General features: G+C 45.4%; 3 protein-coding genes across 3 annotated transcripts; all 3 read right to left on the bottom strand.

Moving 5' to 3' along the window:
• Nucleotides 1-7,857: 7,857 nt before the first annotated feature.
• On the bottom strand, nt 7,858-8,460 carry LOC136488604 (uncharacterized). Its single transcript, XM_066485481.1, has one exon. The coding sequence runs from the start codon at nt 8,458-8,460 to the stop codon at nt 7,858-7,860; it is 603 nt and encodes a 200-aa protein (XP_066341578.1).
• Nucleotides 8,461-9,168: 708 nt separating this feature from the next.
• On the bottom strand, nt 9,169-11,001 carry LOC136490194 (disease resistance protein BAK6-like). Its single transcript, XM_066486671.1, has 8 exons — nt 10,879-11,001; nt 10,671-10,803; nt 10,392-10,463; nt 10,158-10,301; nt 9,907-10,050; nt 9,712-9,792; nt 9,547-9,599; nt 9,169-9,427 (listed from the first exon to the last, which is right to left on the bottom strand). Exons 1-8 carry the CDS (start codon nt 10,955-10,957, stop codon nt 9,390-9,392), a joined length of 744 nt encoding a protein of 247 aa, XP_066342768.1. The 5' UTR covers nt 10,958-11,001; the 3' UTR covers nt 9,169-9,389.
• A 3,351-nt stretch (nt 11,002-14,352) lies between these two features.
• Nucleotides 14,353-17,824, bottom strand: LOC136490193 (uncharacterized). Its single transcript, XM_066486670.1, has 12 exons — nt 17,600-17,824; nt 16,857-17,084; nt 16,657-16,740; nt 16,500-16,555; nt 16,262-16,397; nt 15,903-15,999; nt 15,729-15,795; nt 15,538-15,636; nt 15,363-15,452; nt 15,130-15,284; nt 14,928-15,035; nt 14,353-14,696 (listed from the first exon to the last, which is right to left on the bottom strand). Exons 2-12 carry the CDS (start codon nt 17,071-17,073, stop codon nt 14,528-14,530), a joined length of 1,278 nt encoding a protein of 425 aa, XP_066342767.1. The 5' UTR covers nt 17,074-17,084; nt 17,600-17,824; the 3' UTR covers nt 14,353-14,527.
• Nucleotides 17,825-18,314: the final 490 nt, after the last annotated feature.

Here is an 18,314-nt window from a genome sequence, read left to right as displayed (position 1 = left end):
GAGGCTTTTTATACACGATTCTATGAATAAATAAAAGGGATGGCTGTTGAAGTAATTTGTCTTTATCAGTCTGATTAACATTTTTTCCTTCATTGATTCTTCAGAAGTAAGTTCTAGATTAGATTAGTCAATTGTTACCCCTAGATTTCTAGTCAATTGTTGTGCCTTCGAGTAAGGTCTAGATTAGATTTGTTAACATTATCTCTGACCAAGTAAAACTTCACCTTTTTTTCGTAAGTCGACGGAAGGGGAGATGATCCCCCACTTGATTTCATTCATTCAGAGTGGCCTCAGTAGGCCTGATAGTCAAGGTACATTTTGGTTTTGCACAAAGCGCTTACATACACACCATCGGACTTATGTTTTACATGGCGTTTGCTACCACCTGGCACCAAGTGTTCGCAACCTCTTTGTCTGCTGTGTTCAATTGTTTATGATGATGATACGGCTAAGGCTTCCTGGAGTAGATCATCCAACTTGTAAAGAAATGATAATTGTTTTAGAGACAATTGCACCATACATCCCTGAACTTGTGTGAATTTCTCAAGTTGCCCTTTAAACTTTCTAATTAGTTTCTCGTCTCCTTGAACTTACACGGTTATCACACATAGCCCCTAAACTTGCAATCTTGCATTATTTAACCTTACCCCCCCTAAACTTTGCTTCTGTTCAAGTCCTTCAGGGAGCTAGCTAGGTGAGAAACCGCACAAGTTTAAATGAGGCAACCGTGCAAGTTCTTGGGTGCTAGGTGTTACACATAGGAGAGACAATCAAGCAAGTTTAGAGTGACTAAGGAGAAATTTTCTCTATGTTTTATACTAGCAGCAAAGCTGGATGTTGGACAAAAGAAATATTTGTTGGGAAACAGTTGCATGCCCTTAAAGTGGATTTGTTGGTACAAATAACATTAAAGGAACTTGATTCGAAAGAAACTATGGTGATTCGTGCAAACAATGAATGGGGACTTTAATTTGTACCATTTGTACATGTTTTGGGTTTTACGATGCATTCTCTCTATGTTTTGTGCACACAGATACTCCATATGTGATTTCAAAATCAAAACTCACTGAAACTTTACTTTTTCACGAATTCATTTTATACGCTATAAATAGGTAAATAACAACATAAGTTCTTTAAAAAAATATTTTGTGATAACTGTCAAACCGGCACCAGTGGGCTGAGATTGAGCTCAGTCAACTCTGCCCTCCAATGATGTGGCTGAATCATTAGCATATTGTATCAATTTGACAGGTAACATGAGCCACATCCCTATGCTCATAAAATCCAGTCTACATAATTTGTTCATGCATTTCTGTTTTATATTATGTGGTCTATACTCACAAATCACTAGTCTTAATTAGCAACCAAAGCTCAAAAACTTTTAACTACTTAATTTTCTAGACTTCTAGAAGAGTTACGTATGTACATGGGTCAGATGTGTTGTGTTGTTAGACAGCTTCATTTTGAAGTACATGATTGAAATTATTACGTGGTAACCTCGTAGCAAAAAGTTTCTTTCAAAACAAAGGCAGATAGCACACTCGACAATTATGGTATTTCCTATGGATCCCATAGCAAATACCATGATTCTTTGTGGGACCTATAGCAAAATTTCCCAAAAACTTCGCACAGGCTGACTTTCGGTCACTAATGCTTACCCATAAGGCAACATTTGGCAGTAAGTTATCACAACTTTTCCATAGATCCTTCCAACAGCACGTGAGTTGAAGTCCTGGAGTCAAAATGTTTGAATGGAGCATGTTTTTTTCAAAGGGTGAGTAGAACTTTCCTAACTATATTTCTTCCTACATGTAATATTATACATCTGAAAGTCAAATGAATCATTTTTGTTGATCCAGACCTTAAAGCATTTCTTCACATTTACTGTTCAGGCCGTTGGACTCATTCGGAAGGATCATGAAGTGTACAAAAATAACCTTGTCCGACAACTGGATTAGTGTCGGTGTTTTAAGAACCGACCAGTAAATTTATCGCTGCGCTGCTTAAGGGATTCGATGGCTAGCACCCAAGACACAAAAGGATTTATACAGGTTCGGGACGAAGCTCTACGTGTAGTGCCAGAGACGTGTGAGTACATGTTCCTCAATGCCAAAATGCTCTAAAAGGCTTACAACAGGGGGTATACAAAGCTACAGTCCTACTGGAGGGAAGAGTTTGAGAAAGGGGAAACCTATCGTAGGAAGTCGATCCACTGGAAGTCAATCAACTTGGAGTCTATCCTTCGGAAGAAGGCCTGGCTCCCCTTATATAGTCGCGGGGCTAGGTTACATGCAAAGTAAGCGTTCTCCCAGTCCGAGTGGCCAGGAGCCCGAAGGGTGGAGAAGCTAGCGTGCTTGTTAAGTAGTCCGTCTGGACTTGTTGTCACGTCGAGGTATGGTCGTCTTCAGCTTGCTCCTTACGCCAAGGCGTGGCATACGGTGGCGGTACTATTCCGACCATGGGACATCGACGGAGTTCAAAAGGGTCGACCTTGACGATGGTGGGGAAGGCGAGGCTTGCCATGGAGCGTCCAGGCGAGCTACGGCCAGCTGTGGCTTGCTGCAGCCAACTGTGGCCCGCTGCGGCCTGCTGCTGTCCACCTGCAGCTGGCCACAACTGCTGTTGTCTGGCTGCGGTTGGCCGAACTTGGCTGTAGGCGTTCGGGAGGCGTCGGAGATCCGGTGGCGCGGTACGGGGCAGCCACGCCGAGGGAAAAGCAAGGCGCGGCCTTCCTGCAAGGTGTAGAACGTGACACGAAGACCGGCCTCAGATAGGAACAATGGCGAGGAAGGGGGAAGGCGGGAGTTTTTGGCGTTGGTGACTCACCGGCTGCTTGGGAAGGCGAGGATCGGCGAGGAGGAGCTACAAGACGGCAACGGCGATCGGTGCAGCATGGTGACGGACCGAGGCATGGCGTTGACACGCGTCGATGTCACAGAAGTGCGGCTTGGGCTGCTGGCCTGGCGAGCAGCGCTTCAGCTGTGCGTTCGTGGCTCGGTGGACAAGAAAGGCGTGGCCTTGGACGCCATGGAGGTGGGGCTATGGTGGCACGACGGCTAGGCGAGGGCGACGCAGTTGCTGCTCGATGAGGACGGAGGCGGAGCACGGTGTTGCAGTGGCGCGGTCGTAGCTTCGAGAGGTGAGGCACATCCATGGGGTCACGGCTTGATGAAGAGGAAGGCGTGGTGGCGTCGCTGGTGACATGCCAAATGGGGTGGCCTGGTGGCATCGGGGATGACAGGGCCACGACGAGGCTCGGCGTCGGTGGCTTGGCACGGTCGTGACGCAGAGCAGCAGGAGGCTGGCGCGTTGGCGTGGACGAAGGCGGAACGCGTTGGGTGGTAGGGACTCCCGGTGTCCACGGGTAGGCATCGCGGTCTTAGAGCATGGATGCGTCGGGGTTGAGGAAGCAGTCCTGGCGCGGGTGCTGGGGCTTGAGACGGCACGATTTTGGTGATGTCGGGGTTCAAGGCGCCGGCTTGGGGTCAGGGACGGTGTCGTCGTGCAGCGGCTTGAGGACGAGGCAGAGCAAGGTGCCATGGTTGTGGTCACGAGTCGGCGCTGCTCCTGGCCGTAGCACCGTGGCGAGTGGCGGTAGGCTCGACGTCGAGCACGGCTGGGACGCAGGGGCTAGCAAGGCGCTCCGGGGTGCGGGATGGCTCGGCGTCGGCATGGCTGTGGCATGGCATCGCAGAGGAGGATGCGGCATCAGGGTGGCCTTGGCAGGCTTGGCGAAGACATGGACGCCGCGGAGCTGAAGAAGGAGCTCGTGATCGTGGTGGCGGGTCTCTAGCTCGACGCGACCATGGAGGATGACGTCGCGGTAACGAGGCGTGGCATGGCATCGGGCGGTAGCATGGCTGCCGCCGAGACGTGAACAGAGGAGGAGTCGCGTCGTGGCGGAGCGGACCGGCTCAGAGCAGTGGGCATCAAGGACACGCCGGCCACGGACATCGGGGACGAGGCAACGCGACTCAGGGAGCCCTTGGCATGGGGAACAGGAACGGCGACTGCTGGAGAAAGGATGAGAGGAGCAAGGTGGCGACGGCGGCATATGGGGAAATGGAGAAGGGAGCGGGTGCCATGGCTTTTATAGCGGCCGGGCTAGGGTTCCGGTGGCCATCTCGGCGTCCACGCCGTCTGATGTGATGGATGGGACACGCGGTGACCGATCCGGGTGCACGTGTACGGACACCGAGGCGGGGGCGCGGGGTCTGGCGGCGGCTAGGGGCGGACACGGCGTCCCTAGGTTTGGATGCAGGGTGGCTCCACTCGGGCCTGCGGGGGCTGGCGTGGGCCTGCGGGAGCCGCAGCTAGGCTAGCGGGCTGCCACGCTGCTGGGCTATGCGCTTGTGTTGTCCGCAAGCTGGGATGAAGGGAGGCGAGCGAGCCGGTGCCAGAGAGGGGAGGGGAGGGTGAGTTGGGCCGTTAAAGGGGCAGATGCGAGTTAGGCCTGCGACAGAGAATGGAGGGGAGGCAGTAGGCGTGGCTGGACCTGGCGGGTGGAGGCGACCTAGGCCGCGGTTGCAGGGGGAAGGGGGTAAGTGGGCCGGCTGGGCTGAATTGAGGAAGAAAAGGAAAATGATTTTTCCTTTTATGAGTTAAGAATTTGAGAGAGATTCAAAAGGGATTGGAGATGAATTCGAAACGGATTCGAGAGGATTTGCTACGATTTGTGCACTCCAACTCCAAACAAAACTCAGACCCAAAAACCAACTCAAGAACATAGGCACACTCCTACAATCAAATCTACATGAGTGCAACAATTTATTAGTGGGTTTGACTTAGGTTTGACCTAGAAGCTACATGCTTCACACATTGCATGAAAAAAATAAAAAGCTCATATTTTTTGTTGCACGAAAACCTGGGTTGTTACACAAATCCTTCCTCTCATACGGGGACCAGATATGAGAGTCAGGAACCAAAAGAGGTGGCATCTAAACATAGGCATGCTTAGAAATAGTGTAGCCCACAACCAAAATGGGCAATTAAAGTAAAGAAACTAGAGAACCAATAATATTGAGCCCGCTAGGTAAAATTTGGACTATGGCCCAAAGGATGTTAAGCTTATGATATAGAGTTTTGCTCCGGTAGACCTTCCACGATGGTACATCTAAATCCGATGCTTTTATTCAAAATTACAAGAACATGGATAAGAAAACACACACAGCTTCAAGCCGATCTTTGAGCATCTCCAAGAGTATCCTATAGTCCTTCTCAATTCATGATTTTTTAGAAAAAATAGAAAAAAAATTTCATCTCCAACAACTCTTAAACTATCTTCTAATCTTTTAGCACCTAGAAAAACACCCTAGCTTTTAAAGTTGCGTGCACCGCAGCACACGTGTATCGGCGTTTCCCCGCTCGTTCTCCTTCGCGCCAAAGGTCGCCATCCAGGGAAGAGGGCAAGCGGACGACCGGCCTTCGATTCGGAAACGGCAGCCGCGCGTGGCTGCGAGCGTGCGAGTGGAATGGCATTGACTCGATCGTTCGCGGAAAGGAGGTGGCGGCGAGATCAGGCGATGTGACACGCGCTACGTTGGCAATTGGCACGGCACACGGGCAGTGCGTCTTTGTGGACAAAGATAGAGGAAGAGGAGCATGCACGTATGTACGCATGAATCAATGAAGGGGAAGCCATGGTGCACGGTCGATCGATTCCTGTGCTCACCCGTGAGGGGTCCTGTGCTCGACGAGGCCAAGTGGCACAAGGCCACGTGGCTGGCTGCCGCTGGTAGGGGAAGGCAGAGGATCAGTAGAACCTGCAGGGAGGCGGCGGCTACGGAGATGCGACTCCCGAGTGAATTATCGGTGGTCTCTCGTACTTTTTTGAGTCAGAAAACATCATGTTTTTTAAGGAAAAATAAGATATCCTTCGAGATGTTCTTATTCGGTCTGTTCGCTGGTTGATTTCTGGTTGATAAGCTCGGTTGGTGCTAGTTTATTGTGAGAGAAAACACTGTTCACTAACTGATAAGCTCTGGCTGAAACCAATAAGCAAACAGGCTGATTGAGCCCTTTAACAAAATTATCTAGATTTATACAATAATATTATTAATGAATGATTTCATATATCGTTAGAGCATAATAATGTTATGCTTATTATTACTGTTGTGTACATGACGGTGACCATATTTATTTATTAAAAAGGCCATGTGCTTGATCGTTGAATTCTATTTACATTTCAGGTTGAGTTTTTTCTTAAAAAAGCATTTCTGATTGATTTTACATATATGTGAGCAATACATGTGTGAAGGTAACCTTTCAATACAACCAGGTGTATGCAGATGTAATAATCCTCTAATCTAATAAAAATAATCCAACACAATATGACGTCGTATCAATCCAACACTCAGTAAAACGATAACGATATACTCTGGATGTCCGTCCTTTCAGGACGGTACGGATGTGCCTTCCCCGTGCGTCGCGTCATGCGCCCCGTGCTTCATGCCTCGCGCCAAAGGACGGACGGACGCGCCTCGCGACGTGCCTGCCCCCGCTCGCGTCGCACGCCCTATGGTCCTGTTCGGCTTACTCCATATTCGGCTTGTTCAGCTTGTTTTTTCAGCTGGAACGGTGTTTTCTCTCACAATAATTCAGCCAGAACAGTATTTTTCAGCCAGTTTCAGCCAAATTTCAGATCAGCGAACAGGGCCTATGTCTCGCGCCAAAGGACGGGATGGACGTGTCTACCCTCGAGATTTGCGTCGCGCGCCTCGTGCCTCGCCTCGAGCACCCTCACCCACGCCTCGTGCCTCCCACCGTGCCGCGATACATCTGCTCGCAATCCATCCGCCTACCATGGGCGACCTCGAGCTCTGCACCGGCGTTGAGCTCCGCGTGAACGAGCCTCCATTGTGGTGCAACAAGTAGATGAGCGCACATGTTGTAACCATATGTTTCATGCATTTTAGATGTATGTTGCATATGTTTTATCTGGATATTGCAAAAGTAGATCTGTTGTTACATATGTTGCAATAACTATACACGTATGTTGCAAGTGTATGTTTTAAATATTTCAGTTGTTTTAAATGTTTGTTGCAAGTGTTTTATCTAGATGTTGCATATGTTGCACTGGCTATACACGTTGCAAGTGTATGCTTTAAATGTTTTAGCTGTTTTAAATGTATGTTGCAAGTGTTTTATAAGGACGTTGCATATGTTGCAATGCCCATACACATATGTTGCAAGCGTATAATGTAAATATTTTATCTATTTTTGACGTACGTTACAACAAATGATTTATGTTGCAAGTGTTTCATCAGCAGACGCGGCTAGAGGGCATAGACAGAGGTGGTCCCTACGTGCGCGTAGGAAGCCAAGCGGGTGCGACAACAAGCACGGAGCACAAAGTTATATCTATGAGTGTGGCGGCAGACGTGGAGCACCAAGCTGCATCGCTGGGCTCTCTCTCCTCATTCCAGCTGATGTGGCCGGTTAGTAGCAGCATCATGCGCCATCTTTAGCATGCGGGCAGCAGGAGTGCGCGGTCAGGCGTCGCTGGTGCTCCTGATGGCAGCGGACGCGATGATTCCCCCCCACAAGCATGCACGGTTAAATCAGGACCCAGCGGCAGCACGGGGAAGGAGCATGCGCGGGCGCTGCGCGGGAAAGTCGGACACGGGGCGGGCAGCAGGCACGGGACATCCGGGCACGCTGCTGGCGCCGAACGTCGTAAGTAAAATAGATCCAATTCATAGGCTGCTAGGGACGATCCGGTAAGAAACGAGGCTGTGGATACAAGTCGGAGTCTTAAAACTAGGGAGTTTGTACCGTCAGTAATTGTGTAAATGAGTGCGCAAGTGCCTGGAGGGAGCTTGGGCGGTGCTTTTTTTTTTTAACCATTTGCTTCATTCATTAAACAGCATTGTTACAATCGAATTGCAAGCAATTCTGTAAGAAGCTAGGAGGCTGCAGCCATACAAAATTTGCTAGAAAGGAAGAAGCGTGCTGAGCGCACAAGTGAGCTGCAAAATTCGCTGATAGTCTCGTGTGAAGAACCTGGAAGGAGATAAAGTTTGACGCCATCTCCTCCACATCTTCTAGGATTGCAGCTATCTCCGACCGGTGCATTCTTCTGTTGTTCCACAGCGATGCCAGCTCCTGAGAATCCGTCTTTAATATGATGCGCTCCCTGGTGCCTCCTGGTATGAGCTGCACGCCATCCCGAAGCGCTTCAGCTTCTGCCAGGAGTGCTGATCCCAACGAATCCAACCATCGAGCTGACGCCGCAAAGAAATTTCCGCTACTGTCACTCAGAACCGCGCCCGTTGCACCTGTGCTAGGTTCCTGGGAGTATGCCCCATCAACATTGATCTTTAGGGAGCCCGCCTCTGGCATTTGCCACTGCATGCTTGGCGCTGTCATTCTTCCATGCTCAGGCTGGTCGCCGCCTAATAGATGGCAGCAGGTCTCAAGTGCCCATTCCATTGCTGCACTCGGGTCAATCGGCATTGCCATGCCGGCGATCATCCTGGCTTCGCCACAAGGACCACGTAGCACACATGATCACACCTCTTTCTTCCGTTCGCGGTGCTTGCTCAAGCTGTTTTGTACAGTTTCGGCAACCTCTGTAAACTCTGTGTTTCGGCAACATTTGTGTCCAAGTCTTGGGGCCAAAGTGTTTGCTGGAGCGATTCCTTTTTTCCAAGAAAGAAGTGATCTTTTCTAGAAATTTCTTCGATATATACTATATCCAAAGCGAAACTATATAATTTCAATGGTGTATAACCTAGTATATTCCTTTAGTCAGGCCTTTAGTAATCTTTTTTTTTTCACTACACTTATCAAGTCACCATGCAGTAGCGATCGGTGCTGTACGTTATTTTATACTCCCCCAAGTCTCAAATTATAAGGCATTTGAACTTTATTGGAGAGTTAAATCATCTCAAGTTTGACCAAATTTATATGATAAAATAATAACATTTATGATACCAAATAAGTATTATTAGATTCTTCATTGATTATATTTCTATAGTTTACCTATTTCATGTCATAAATCTTTATAATTCTCTCTATAATTTTGGTCAAACTTGAAGTGCTTTGAACTCTTTCAAGAAAGTTGGAATGACTTATACTTTAGGAACGAATGTTAGTAGCTTCAGAATAGAGGGAGGCCGGAGGGAACAAGAACGCACAGAGGAAACTCTTGCTTTATATATACTATATAAGAGATTATTTTTATTCAGGACAAAAGCCATTTTTTAAGAGAAATTGAATTGTCCAACTCGCATTATCCATTATTTCCTCACAAATTGAGCTAAACTCGACAAACATATTCTACTGCAAGGTGTCTAGACCAATGCATCCCATTGGAATTATTCATTTATTTCCCGCGTTTGCATGAAACAAATTAAAACAAAGCCTTGATCCAAGGACTCATCAAGCCATCATGTAGTCTTCAGCATATCCTGGATAATCGTAGACACTGTGACATTGCCAAATTGTAGTTCTTGTAAGCATCACTACATATATACTGTATATGCATGTGAAAATAAAACCAAAAGCTAAACCTATCAAAATTGAGATTTACAATCACGTCAGTACCTCTCAGTCCGGACGATGTCGCGGTGCCATCCAGGTTGTTTCTAGCAATATTTCTAAATGCAGATAATTTTTGAAAAAAAAAGGATCATCATCTCGTGATATAATGTATCCATACATGTAGAAGTGCTAATGATGTATTAAATTGCTATATTACTCGGTACTCACAGCTCGGTCAGGTTCCCAACAAGGACAAGGGAGAGGACTTCCAGTGGAACCGTGCCAGTCAGCATATTCCCGTTTAGTTCCCTGTGCAAAGAAGACCAAAAGTTAAATTTACTATAGAGAACAAGTAAACAACACTAGTATGATCTTTCTTGGCCATTCAGAATACGGTATGCGAATTTACGAGCAATGACATACAAGAACTGTAATGTTTTGACGTTGCCAAGGGAGGCAGGAATAGAGCCGCTCAATGAATTCTCTTGAAGCTTCAATTCCCGAAGGCTAGTCAGATTGCCAAACGATGATGGTATAGACCCTGTCAGATTGTTCTGGTACAACCTCCTGTAGAACACCATTAATCCAAAAATGTGCAATTTAGAAAATAGTAGTCACAATTCAGGGTTGTCTTATGAAAGGGCATATGAAAATCTTGTTAAAAGGTTGATTACAGATATCGCAGCGTGCTGATGGAACCAAGCGTAGATGGTATTGGGCCGGTAAGCAGGTTGACCCAGAGATCCAAGCTGATGAGATTAGTCAGGTTGCCCAGTGTTTCTGGAATCGAACCGTTCAGGCGGTTGCCATACAGCTCACTGCAAACATGCATGGCAAGTACATGTTCAGGAAATTGCCATTCTATGATGCTTTCAGTAATTGCTTGCTACAGGTTATGCGATTCATACATGTACTGGAGGTTCTCAAGTTCTCCAAGATCTGGAAGCAGAGGGCCGGAGATGCCTGCATTGCCCAAATCCCTGCAGGAAGCAAGAAACAATGACTTCAGCCTGACAAGGTTTTTAGATAAGTACTGTATCTTTCAGTCCTCAGTGGTAGATACAGGACTAGTTTACTGCATACGTCCTGATGATGTTTCAGAGATTCTGAATTCTGGAAAGGTACAGATAGGAATGATTATACTTGATCCCAAAACTATCATAGAGGAAGAATAGAGAGTGCCATACACACGGATGACGGAGTTATTGTTGTTGCAGGTGACATGGAACCAGGTGCAGGGATTGGCAAGCGTCGAATCCCAGCTCTGCAGCACATTGTTTGGGTCCTTCCATGCCAACCTTTGCTTGTACAGTATGTCACCTTCAAGTGACAACAGCATGCATGTTTCAGAAAAGACTAAGATTGAAAATAGCGTCTGTTATTTGATCGGTATACCTTCAGTGTTGCAGCTTGCAAATGTTGCAAGAGCGAGAAGCCCGATGAGGACTCCTGCTGCTGCAAACTGTGCCGCCATTGCTGCAAACCTCAGAACTGTTTGCCACACAGATGGTGGAGAGGGAGGCTTTTTATACACGATTCTATGAATAAATAAAAGGGATGGCTGTTGAAGTAATTTGTCTTTATCAGTCTGATTAACATTTTTTCCTTCATTGATTCTTCAGAAGTAAGTTCTAGATTAGATTAGTCAATTGTTACCCCTAGATTTCTAGTCAATTGTTGTGCCTTCGAGTAAGGTCTAGATTAGATTTGTTAACATTATCTCTGACCAAGTAAAACTTCACCTTTTTTTCGTAAGTCGACGGAAGGGGAGATGATCCCCCTCTTGATTTCATTCATTCAGAGTGGCCTCAGTAGGCCTGATAGTCAAGGTACATTTTGGTTTTGCACAAAGCGCTTACATACACACCATCGGACTTATGTTTTACATGGCGTTTGCTACCACCTGGCACCAAGTGTTCGCAACCTCTTTGTCTGCTGTGTTCAATTGTTTATGATGATGATACGGCTAAGGCTTCCTGGAGTAGATCATCCAACTTGTAAAGAAATGATAATTGTTTTAGAGACAATTGCACCATACATCCCTGAACTTGTGTGAATTTCTCAAGTTGCCCTTTAAACTTTCTAATTAGTTTCTCGTCTCCTTGAACTTACACGGTTATCACACATAGCCCCTAAACTTGCAATCTTGCATTATTTAACCTTACCCCCCCCTAAACTTTGCTTCTGTTCAAGTCCTTCAGGGAGCTAGCTAGGTGAGAAACCGCACAAGTTTAAATGAGGCAACCGTGCAAGTTCTTGGGTGCTAGGTGTTACACATAGGAGAGACAATCAAGCAAGTTTAGAGTGACTAAGGAGAAATTTTCTCTATGTTTTATACTAGCAGCAAAGCTGGATGTTGGACAAAAGAAATATTTGTTGGGAAACAGTTGCATGCCCTTAAAGTGGATTTGTTGGTACAAATAACATTAAAGGAACTTGATTCGAAAGAAACTATGGTGATTCGTGCAAACAATGAATGGGGACTTTAATTTGTACCATTTGTACATGTTTTGGGTTTTACGATGCATTCTCTCTATGTTTTGTGCACACAGATACTCCATATGTGATTTCAAAATCAAAACTCACTGAAACTTTACTTTTTCACGAATTCATTTTATACGCTATAAATAGGTAAATAACAACATAAGTTCTTTAAAAAAATATTTTGTGATAACTGTCAAACCGGCACCAGTGGGCTGAGATTGAGCTCAGTCAACTCTGCCCTCCAATGATGTGGCTGAATCATTAGCATATTGTATCAATTTGACAGGTAACATGAGCCACATCCCTATGCTCATAAAATCCAGTCTACATAATTTGTTCATGCATTTCTGTTTTATATTATGTGGTCTATACTCACAAATCACTAGTCTTAATTAGCAACCAAAGCTCAAAAACTTTTAACTACTTAATTTTCTAGACTTCTAGAAGAGTTACGTATGTACATGGGTCAGATGTGTTGTGTTGTTAGACAGCTTCATTTTGAAGTACATGATTGAAATTATTAGGTGGTAACCTCGTAGCAAAAAGTTTCTTTCAAACAAGGCAGATAGCACACTCGACAATTATGGTATTTCCTATGGATCCCATAGCAAATACCATGATTCTTTGTGGGACCTATAGCAAAATTTGCCCAAAAACTTCGCACAGGCTGACTTTCGGTCACTAATGCTTACCCATAAGGCAACATTTGGCAGTAAGTTATCACAACTTTTCCATAGATCCTTCCAACAGCACGTGAGTTGAAGTCCTGGAGTCAAAATGTTTGAATGGAGCATGTTTTTTTCAAAGGGTGAGTAGAACTTTCCTAACTATATTTCTTCCTACATGTAATATTATACATCTGAAAGTCAAATGAATCATTTTTGTTGATCCAGACCTTAAAGCATTTCTTCACATTTACTGTTCAGGCCGTTGGACTCATTCGGAAGGATCATGAAGTGTACAAAAATAACCTTGTCCGACAACTGGATTAGTGTCGGTGTTTTAAGAACCGACCAGTAAATTTATCGCTGCGCTGCTTAAGGGATTCGATGGCTAGCACCCAAGACACAAAAGGATTTATACAGGTTCGGGACGAAGCTCTACGTGTAGTGCCAGAGACGTGTGAGTACATGTTCCTCAATGCCAAAATGCTCTAAAAGGCTTACAACAGGGGGTATACAAAGCTACAGTCCTACTGGAGGGAAGAGTTTGAGAAAGGGGAAACCTATCGTAGGAAGTCGATCCACTGGAAGTCAATCAACTTGGAGTCTATCCTTCGAAGAAGGCCTGGCTCCCCTTATATAGTCGCGGGGCTAGGTTACATGCAAAGTAAGGGTTCTCCTAGTCCGAGTGGCCAGGAGCCCGAAGGGTGGAGAAGCTAGCGTGCTTGTTAAGTAGTCCGTCTGGACTTGTTGTCACGTCGAGGTATGGTCGTCTTCAGCTTGCTCCTTACGCCAAGGCGTGGCATACGGTGGCGGTACTATTCCGACCATGGCGGTGCAACGGGAGTGGTGGTTGATCACCAACTCCCATGCCTGGTATGGCTTGCTTGCTATCATCGTGGCGGAGAGAAGTCGCGATGTCACTATACGGGGAGAGTGGTTGTTCCATCGCGGGCTGCCTGCTCCCGAGGTCGGGATCCTGTTGCCCCGACCTCCTGAGGTCGGATCGGGGGCATAGGATCCGGTCAGAGTGGGAGAGCGGACTCCCCAGTTGTGGTCCCCACATCATGGTGGGTGTGATCGTACACCCGTCCATCAGGCTGGACGGGACTTGGGTGGTGTTGAGCCACACGGGAGTGACGTAGCGATGCCCTGGTGTGGTCTTGTCTGTCAACAGGGTGCTGACCGAGGCGACGCTCTGCCCTATATCCGAATTGTCAGACAGGCTGCTATCCTCCTTGTACTTGGCGGAGTGTACGCGTGCGTGCCCGGACAGGGCACGCGTACTATATGTGTCTTCCCACCTCTCGTCCTTTCCTTTGCGGCCAAGGCTGTAGGTGGTCGAGAGGTGGGAGAGTACGAGGTGGGCCTTGTTTGGCTCGAGGGCGAGGAGTCGAGGCAGGCCGTGTTTAGCTGGGCTGGTGGCCAGCTGGGCCATCGCCTAATCGGCTCTTAAAGCCATGCTTTGGGGTATCCCATTTACATAACCCCGACAATTAGTAAACAGTTGAGACTGACCTTTCAAATTGTCTACTACAGATCAAGTTCTAACTTTCATGCACATGATGAATGAGCACACCCAGGCTAATGGACAATTATTGTTTTATTATTGAAATGTGTGCCATAGTTTTTTTTTTTCTGTGATGCTCTGTTCTTCCAGTTGGGAAAGTAAAATTAAGGCGATTACAGTAAGAAACCAACTATTCTTTCCTATTATTTATTATTCTTTTATACATCAAGACTTTACTATTTCATACGGTAATCGTTGCAATTATACAGATGCAGTTGTGGCATATGCTGAATCCAAAACATTTTGGGTTAAGCATTTTGAATTCTAGAGTATAACTTCTGCTACCTTTGGTGGTACAATGAAAGGAAGCATTTGGAAGTGAGAACTATCATTTTAAATCTACTTCATCTTCGCCATCGTTCAGATGCTCCTTGAGGCTCTGAATCTGAGGTTGGCCATTAACATTCTCCCAGATTGAATCAGTGCTTGGCAACTCATATCCTTCTGGTCTCAGTGACAGCGCAAACTCTGGTAGATCAGGAACCGATTGAAGTGTGCTGCACCAGGAAAGTAGTGAAATTACCACTAGAGCAAAACAATAAATATGAATGATATAGGTTGTTCATCTATGTTCTTGAGCTTAATTCAAGCAGACTTCCATTTCAATTTTCAACATGCTCTGAATATTGTTTTTGGGCAAAAGCAATTAGAATCAACAAACAACCACCTTCCAACTGTAAACTTTGCCATTTCAGATGTAGAGTTGGTCCTGGGATCTGGGGATTTACCTATTCTTGTTTTGCTCAAACAGATGCCCATACACTTGAAACTTCTTGTAAGCCACATCTGGAATTTTTTTGTGCATGTTTTTCATGACACCCCAAGGAGGAGGTACCCTACGTACAATTGAATAAGTAAAAGATCCCGTCAGCACATATTTTGATTAATTTAACCTATTAGTTATGTTGGAGTAGTAATGTAGTATCAGACCTTGTGACAGGATTTGCCAGGCAGAAACTCAAGCAAGCCCTTTTGCTGTCTGAAAGTAGGTCATCAGCTGCAGAGAGGCAGCAGACTGCGCTGATATGGTTGGCCGGTTCACCGCCCTTGTCCAGTACGAGACCATGGTAGTAATATGCTACAGCCTGATGGGCAAGATAACAAATTAACATCAGAAATTCAGTTTTGGGTACTCTGAAGGGATTATGTTGTCTTCAGACAACCTTAGCCTCCATGCATTTCCACTTCAGGAACAGCAGAAGCTTTTTTCCATACGAGTCACTTGTATCGCATCCCGACAGACAATAGTGAGCCTGAGCATAAATAAGTAGAAATATTGTTGACGCCGAAATAACTGAAGAAAATGTCAATTGTAGGACTTTGTTATGCATTACTGACCTGAGAAAAATAACTGACTTGCTCACAGGCTAGCCTCCTCTTTACTGACAATGTTGCCTTTTCACATTCAGAAGCCAAGCCAAGCTGTATTTCTACACACTGTTTTGTGCAGTTGGGACAGTACAAGATAATTACAAATTCGGCACCATAATATAAAAAAATAGATATATAAGTATAACAGGTGAACTTGCCTGAGCCAATGCCTGAATTGAGATGGCCTCAAGCATACCCTCCTGCAAGTAACTAGGAAAACTCTTTCTGCAGTTGAAAGCACAAGGTATAGTAAGCACTTGCTTAAAGGAACATTCAAAGGTGATAACTTCAAACTTCTCCTGGCTAACATGCATTGAAGGATGAGTGCATACTTGACTTGTGCAGGTATTTGAGCAAGTATGCGATGCACGGAATAGTCTAAGCATCCTGAAGCCCTGAGCAATGAATCGACAACATCCTTCTTTGCATCTGCAGAAGTAATCACAAAGTGTCATTTCCCCAATTTTACATATGGGACAAAGTATTCATGAGGAGATATACTCCTCCTTATGTTGCTACCAAAAGTATTATGTACTATTGTTACAGTAATCTTTCTACGGTGTCCGTAATTGAATACTGCCAGTGTGATCAAAACTATCTTCTTCACTTGAGGCCGTCATCAAGATTGGCAAGAAATTAGAGACAAGTATGAAAAAAAAAATTGCTAGTAGTAACAAAAAGATGAACAGACCTTCTGATACCTTCCTTTCACCACCAGCTTGACTGTTCTTTGGAATGAGTAATAGATTAGCCTCAAACAATGCAAGCATGGCCATCATGTGGACCACTGAGAGCACCTCATACCATGCACTCGCCAAACAACACTCCTGAATAAGAAATAAACCTCTTGTAATTCAATCAGTAAAGGCATCCAAATAATACTCCCTCCATTCCAACGCAATAAAATAGCAAAGGTGCCAAACTATCACCTGGTCATCGTCTAAGGTCTTCCATCTGAATTGTACTGACGATTCAAGACGGCTCTCTGTTCCGATCAATGAAAATGTCATTATAAATCTTTGAGTAATTAACCATGAAGATTATACAGAAGAGATTATATAGAAGTGAATAAGAAAAAGTTGAAACCTTTCATTGTTAAACCAAGAACAACTGGCAAGTACTCCTCTAACGCATGTTGCAGTTCTTGAACAGCTGATACGTCCGCAGAATCTTTGCATAGGATGAGGTCACCAATTAAAACAGTAAATCAGAACCTTTTACAACAACCAAGTTCCGCTGGTGAGCAGAGCAGTAGTATAGTAACCACAGATCAGTGATGAACATACAGATTTCTTCAGCCAGCGCGACGACATGAGCACGGAGTGTGGAGAGGCGATCGACGAGATCCTTGGAAACTATTCCCCTGAGCGGATGAGCTATGTCAGAAGCCACCGGTATGCGGATGGTGGGCACGAACACAGCAACCTCGTGTATGATGCTCCGGCGCTTGCGCCCCTTCCCTCGTATGCTGTACTTCTCGGGGATTGATGGGCCACACCCCATCTTTACAGTTTCTGAGTAGTAATGAAATTCAGAGTGGAGTTACCATCAAATGTTTTGAAGTGGCATTTCGGACCGATTGAGAATTGACAACAGTAGGAATCAAATGAAGAGAACAGAATCACACAGAAAAGAAAACAACTAAACTATGGATGCAGTGAACACAGAAAAGAACTAAACAATGAATCAAATATACAAACTTCTAATACTTTCAGCTGGGTAGAGTCAGCTAAACTCGAGCTCATCATACCATGTAAGTTTGGAAATCATATCAAAGAATTCGACAGTATATTAGTAAATAATTGCAGGTATTTCAAACATGTTGTGGTCTCGTGGATCTCGGCCCCCACACTCTGAAATACTATATAGCAACTCAACTGAACCAAAAGTATACTTTCAGAAAAGAGTGAACAGAACAGATCGGCAGAAAGGGGTTAGCAAAAAGCAGCAACCAAGATCGATGAGCATCCAAGAGCAGTCAGTCAATCAAGAACAGGAGGCACTCACTCCCCCAGCCCAGTGTACTTACAGTGTGACCCAGGAAGCCTGACGAAGTTGACCCTGCACTGCACATCGGTATAAAAAGGTCACACACCGCAGGACCCCCGGTTTTATAGTTGGCGAAACGAAGGGCAAAGCGACACAGGGGTTTGCGAGGAGCAGACGCAAATGGCAGCGGTGGTCAGATCAGAGAGGGAGATCTTGGCATAATGTCATGTAGATACCGAGGAGGGAGGAGGAGCCGAGGACGGGGGGAGAGAGCACATGGCGAGGCCACAGGAGCGGCACCCGCCTCCTCCTCCTCGCCCCCAAGTGGAGCCTGTACTGCAGCCACTAAACTATGGCCACCGTCGTGGGAGAAGTGCAACCGCCAGTGCTATTAAATTCAGAAGCATCAAGGGCGCGAGACTGACAGATAGGAGTAGCAAGGGCTTGTTTAGTTTTGACGAAATTTTTTACAAAATAGTACTATAGTATTTTCATTGTTATTTAGCAATTAGTGTTTAATTATAGTTTAATTAGGCTTAAAAGATTTGTCTCGTGAATTTCGTCTAAACTGTGTAATTAGTTTTATTTTTTATTTATATTTAATGCTTCATGCATGCGTCCAAAGATTCGATGTGACGGAGAATCTTAAAAAATTTTGGGAACTAAACACTACCCAAGTTCAACGTCTTGTTCAGAACTGTCTCTGGCCGTTTGATCGGAAATTTAATGTATTATGGTTATTTTCTCATGAGTTT

Source organism: Miscanthus floridulus, chromosome 10, assembly GCF_019320115.1.
Source record: "Miscanthus floridulus cultivar M001 chromosome 10, ASM1932011v1, whole genome shotgun sequence".
NCBI lineage: Eukaryota > Viridiplantae > Streptophyta > Magnoliopsida > Poales > Poaceae > Miscanthus > Miscanthus floridulus.
The sequence above is the reverse complement of the archived record's forward strand: the minus strand, read 5'-3'. Positions and strand labels throughout refer to the sequence as shown.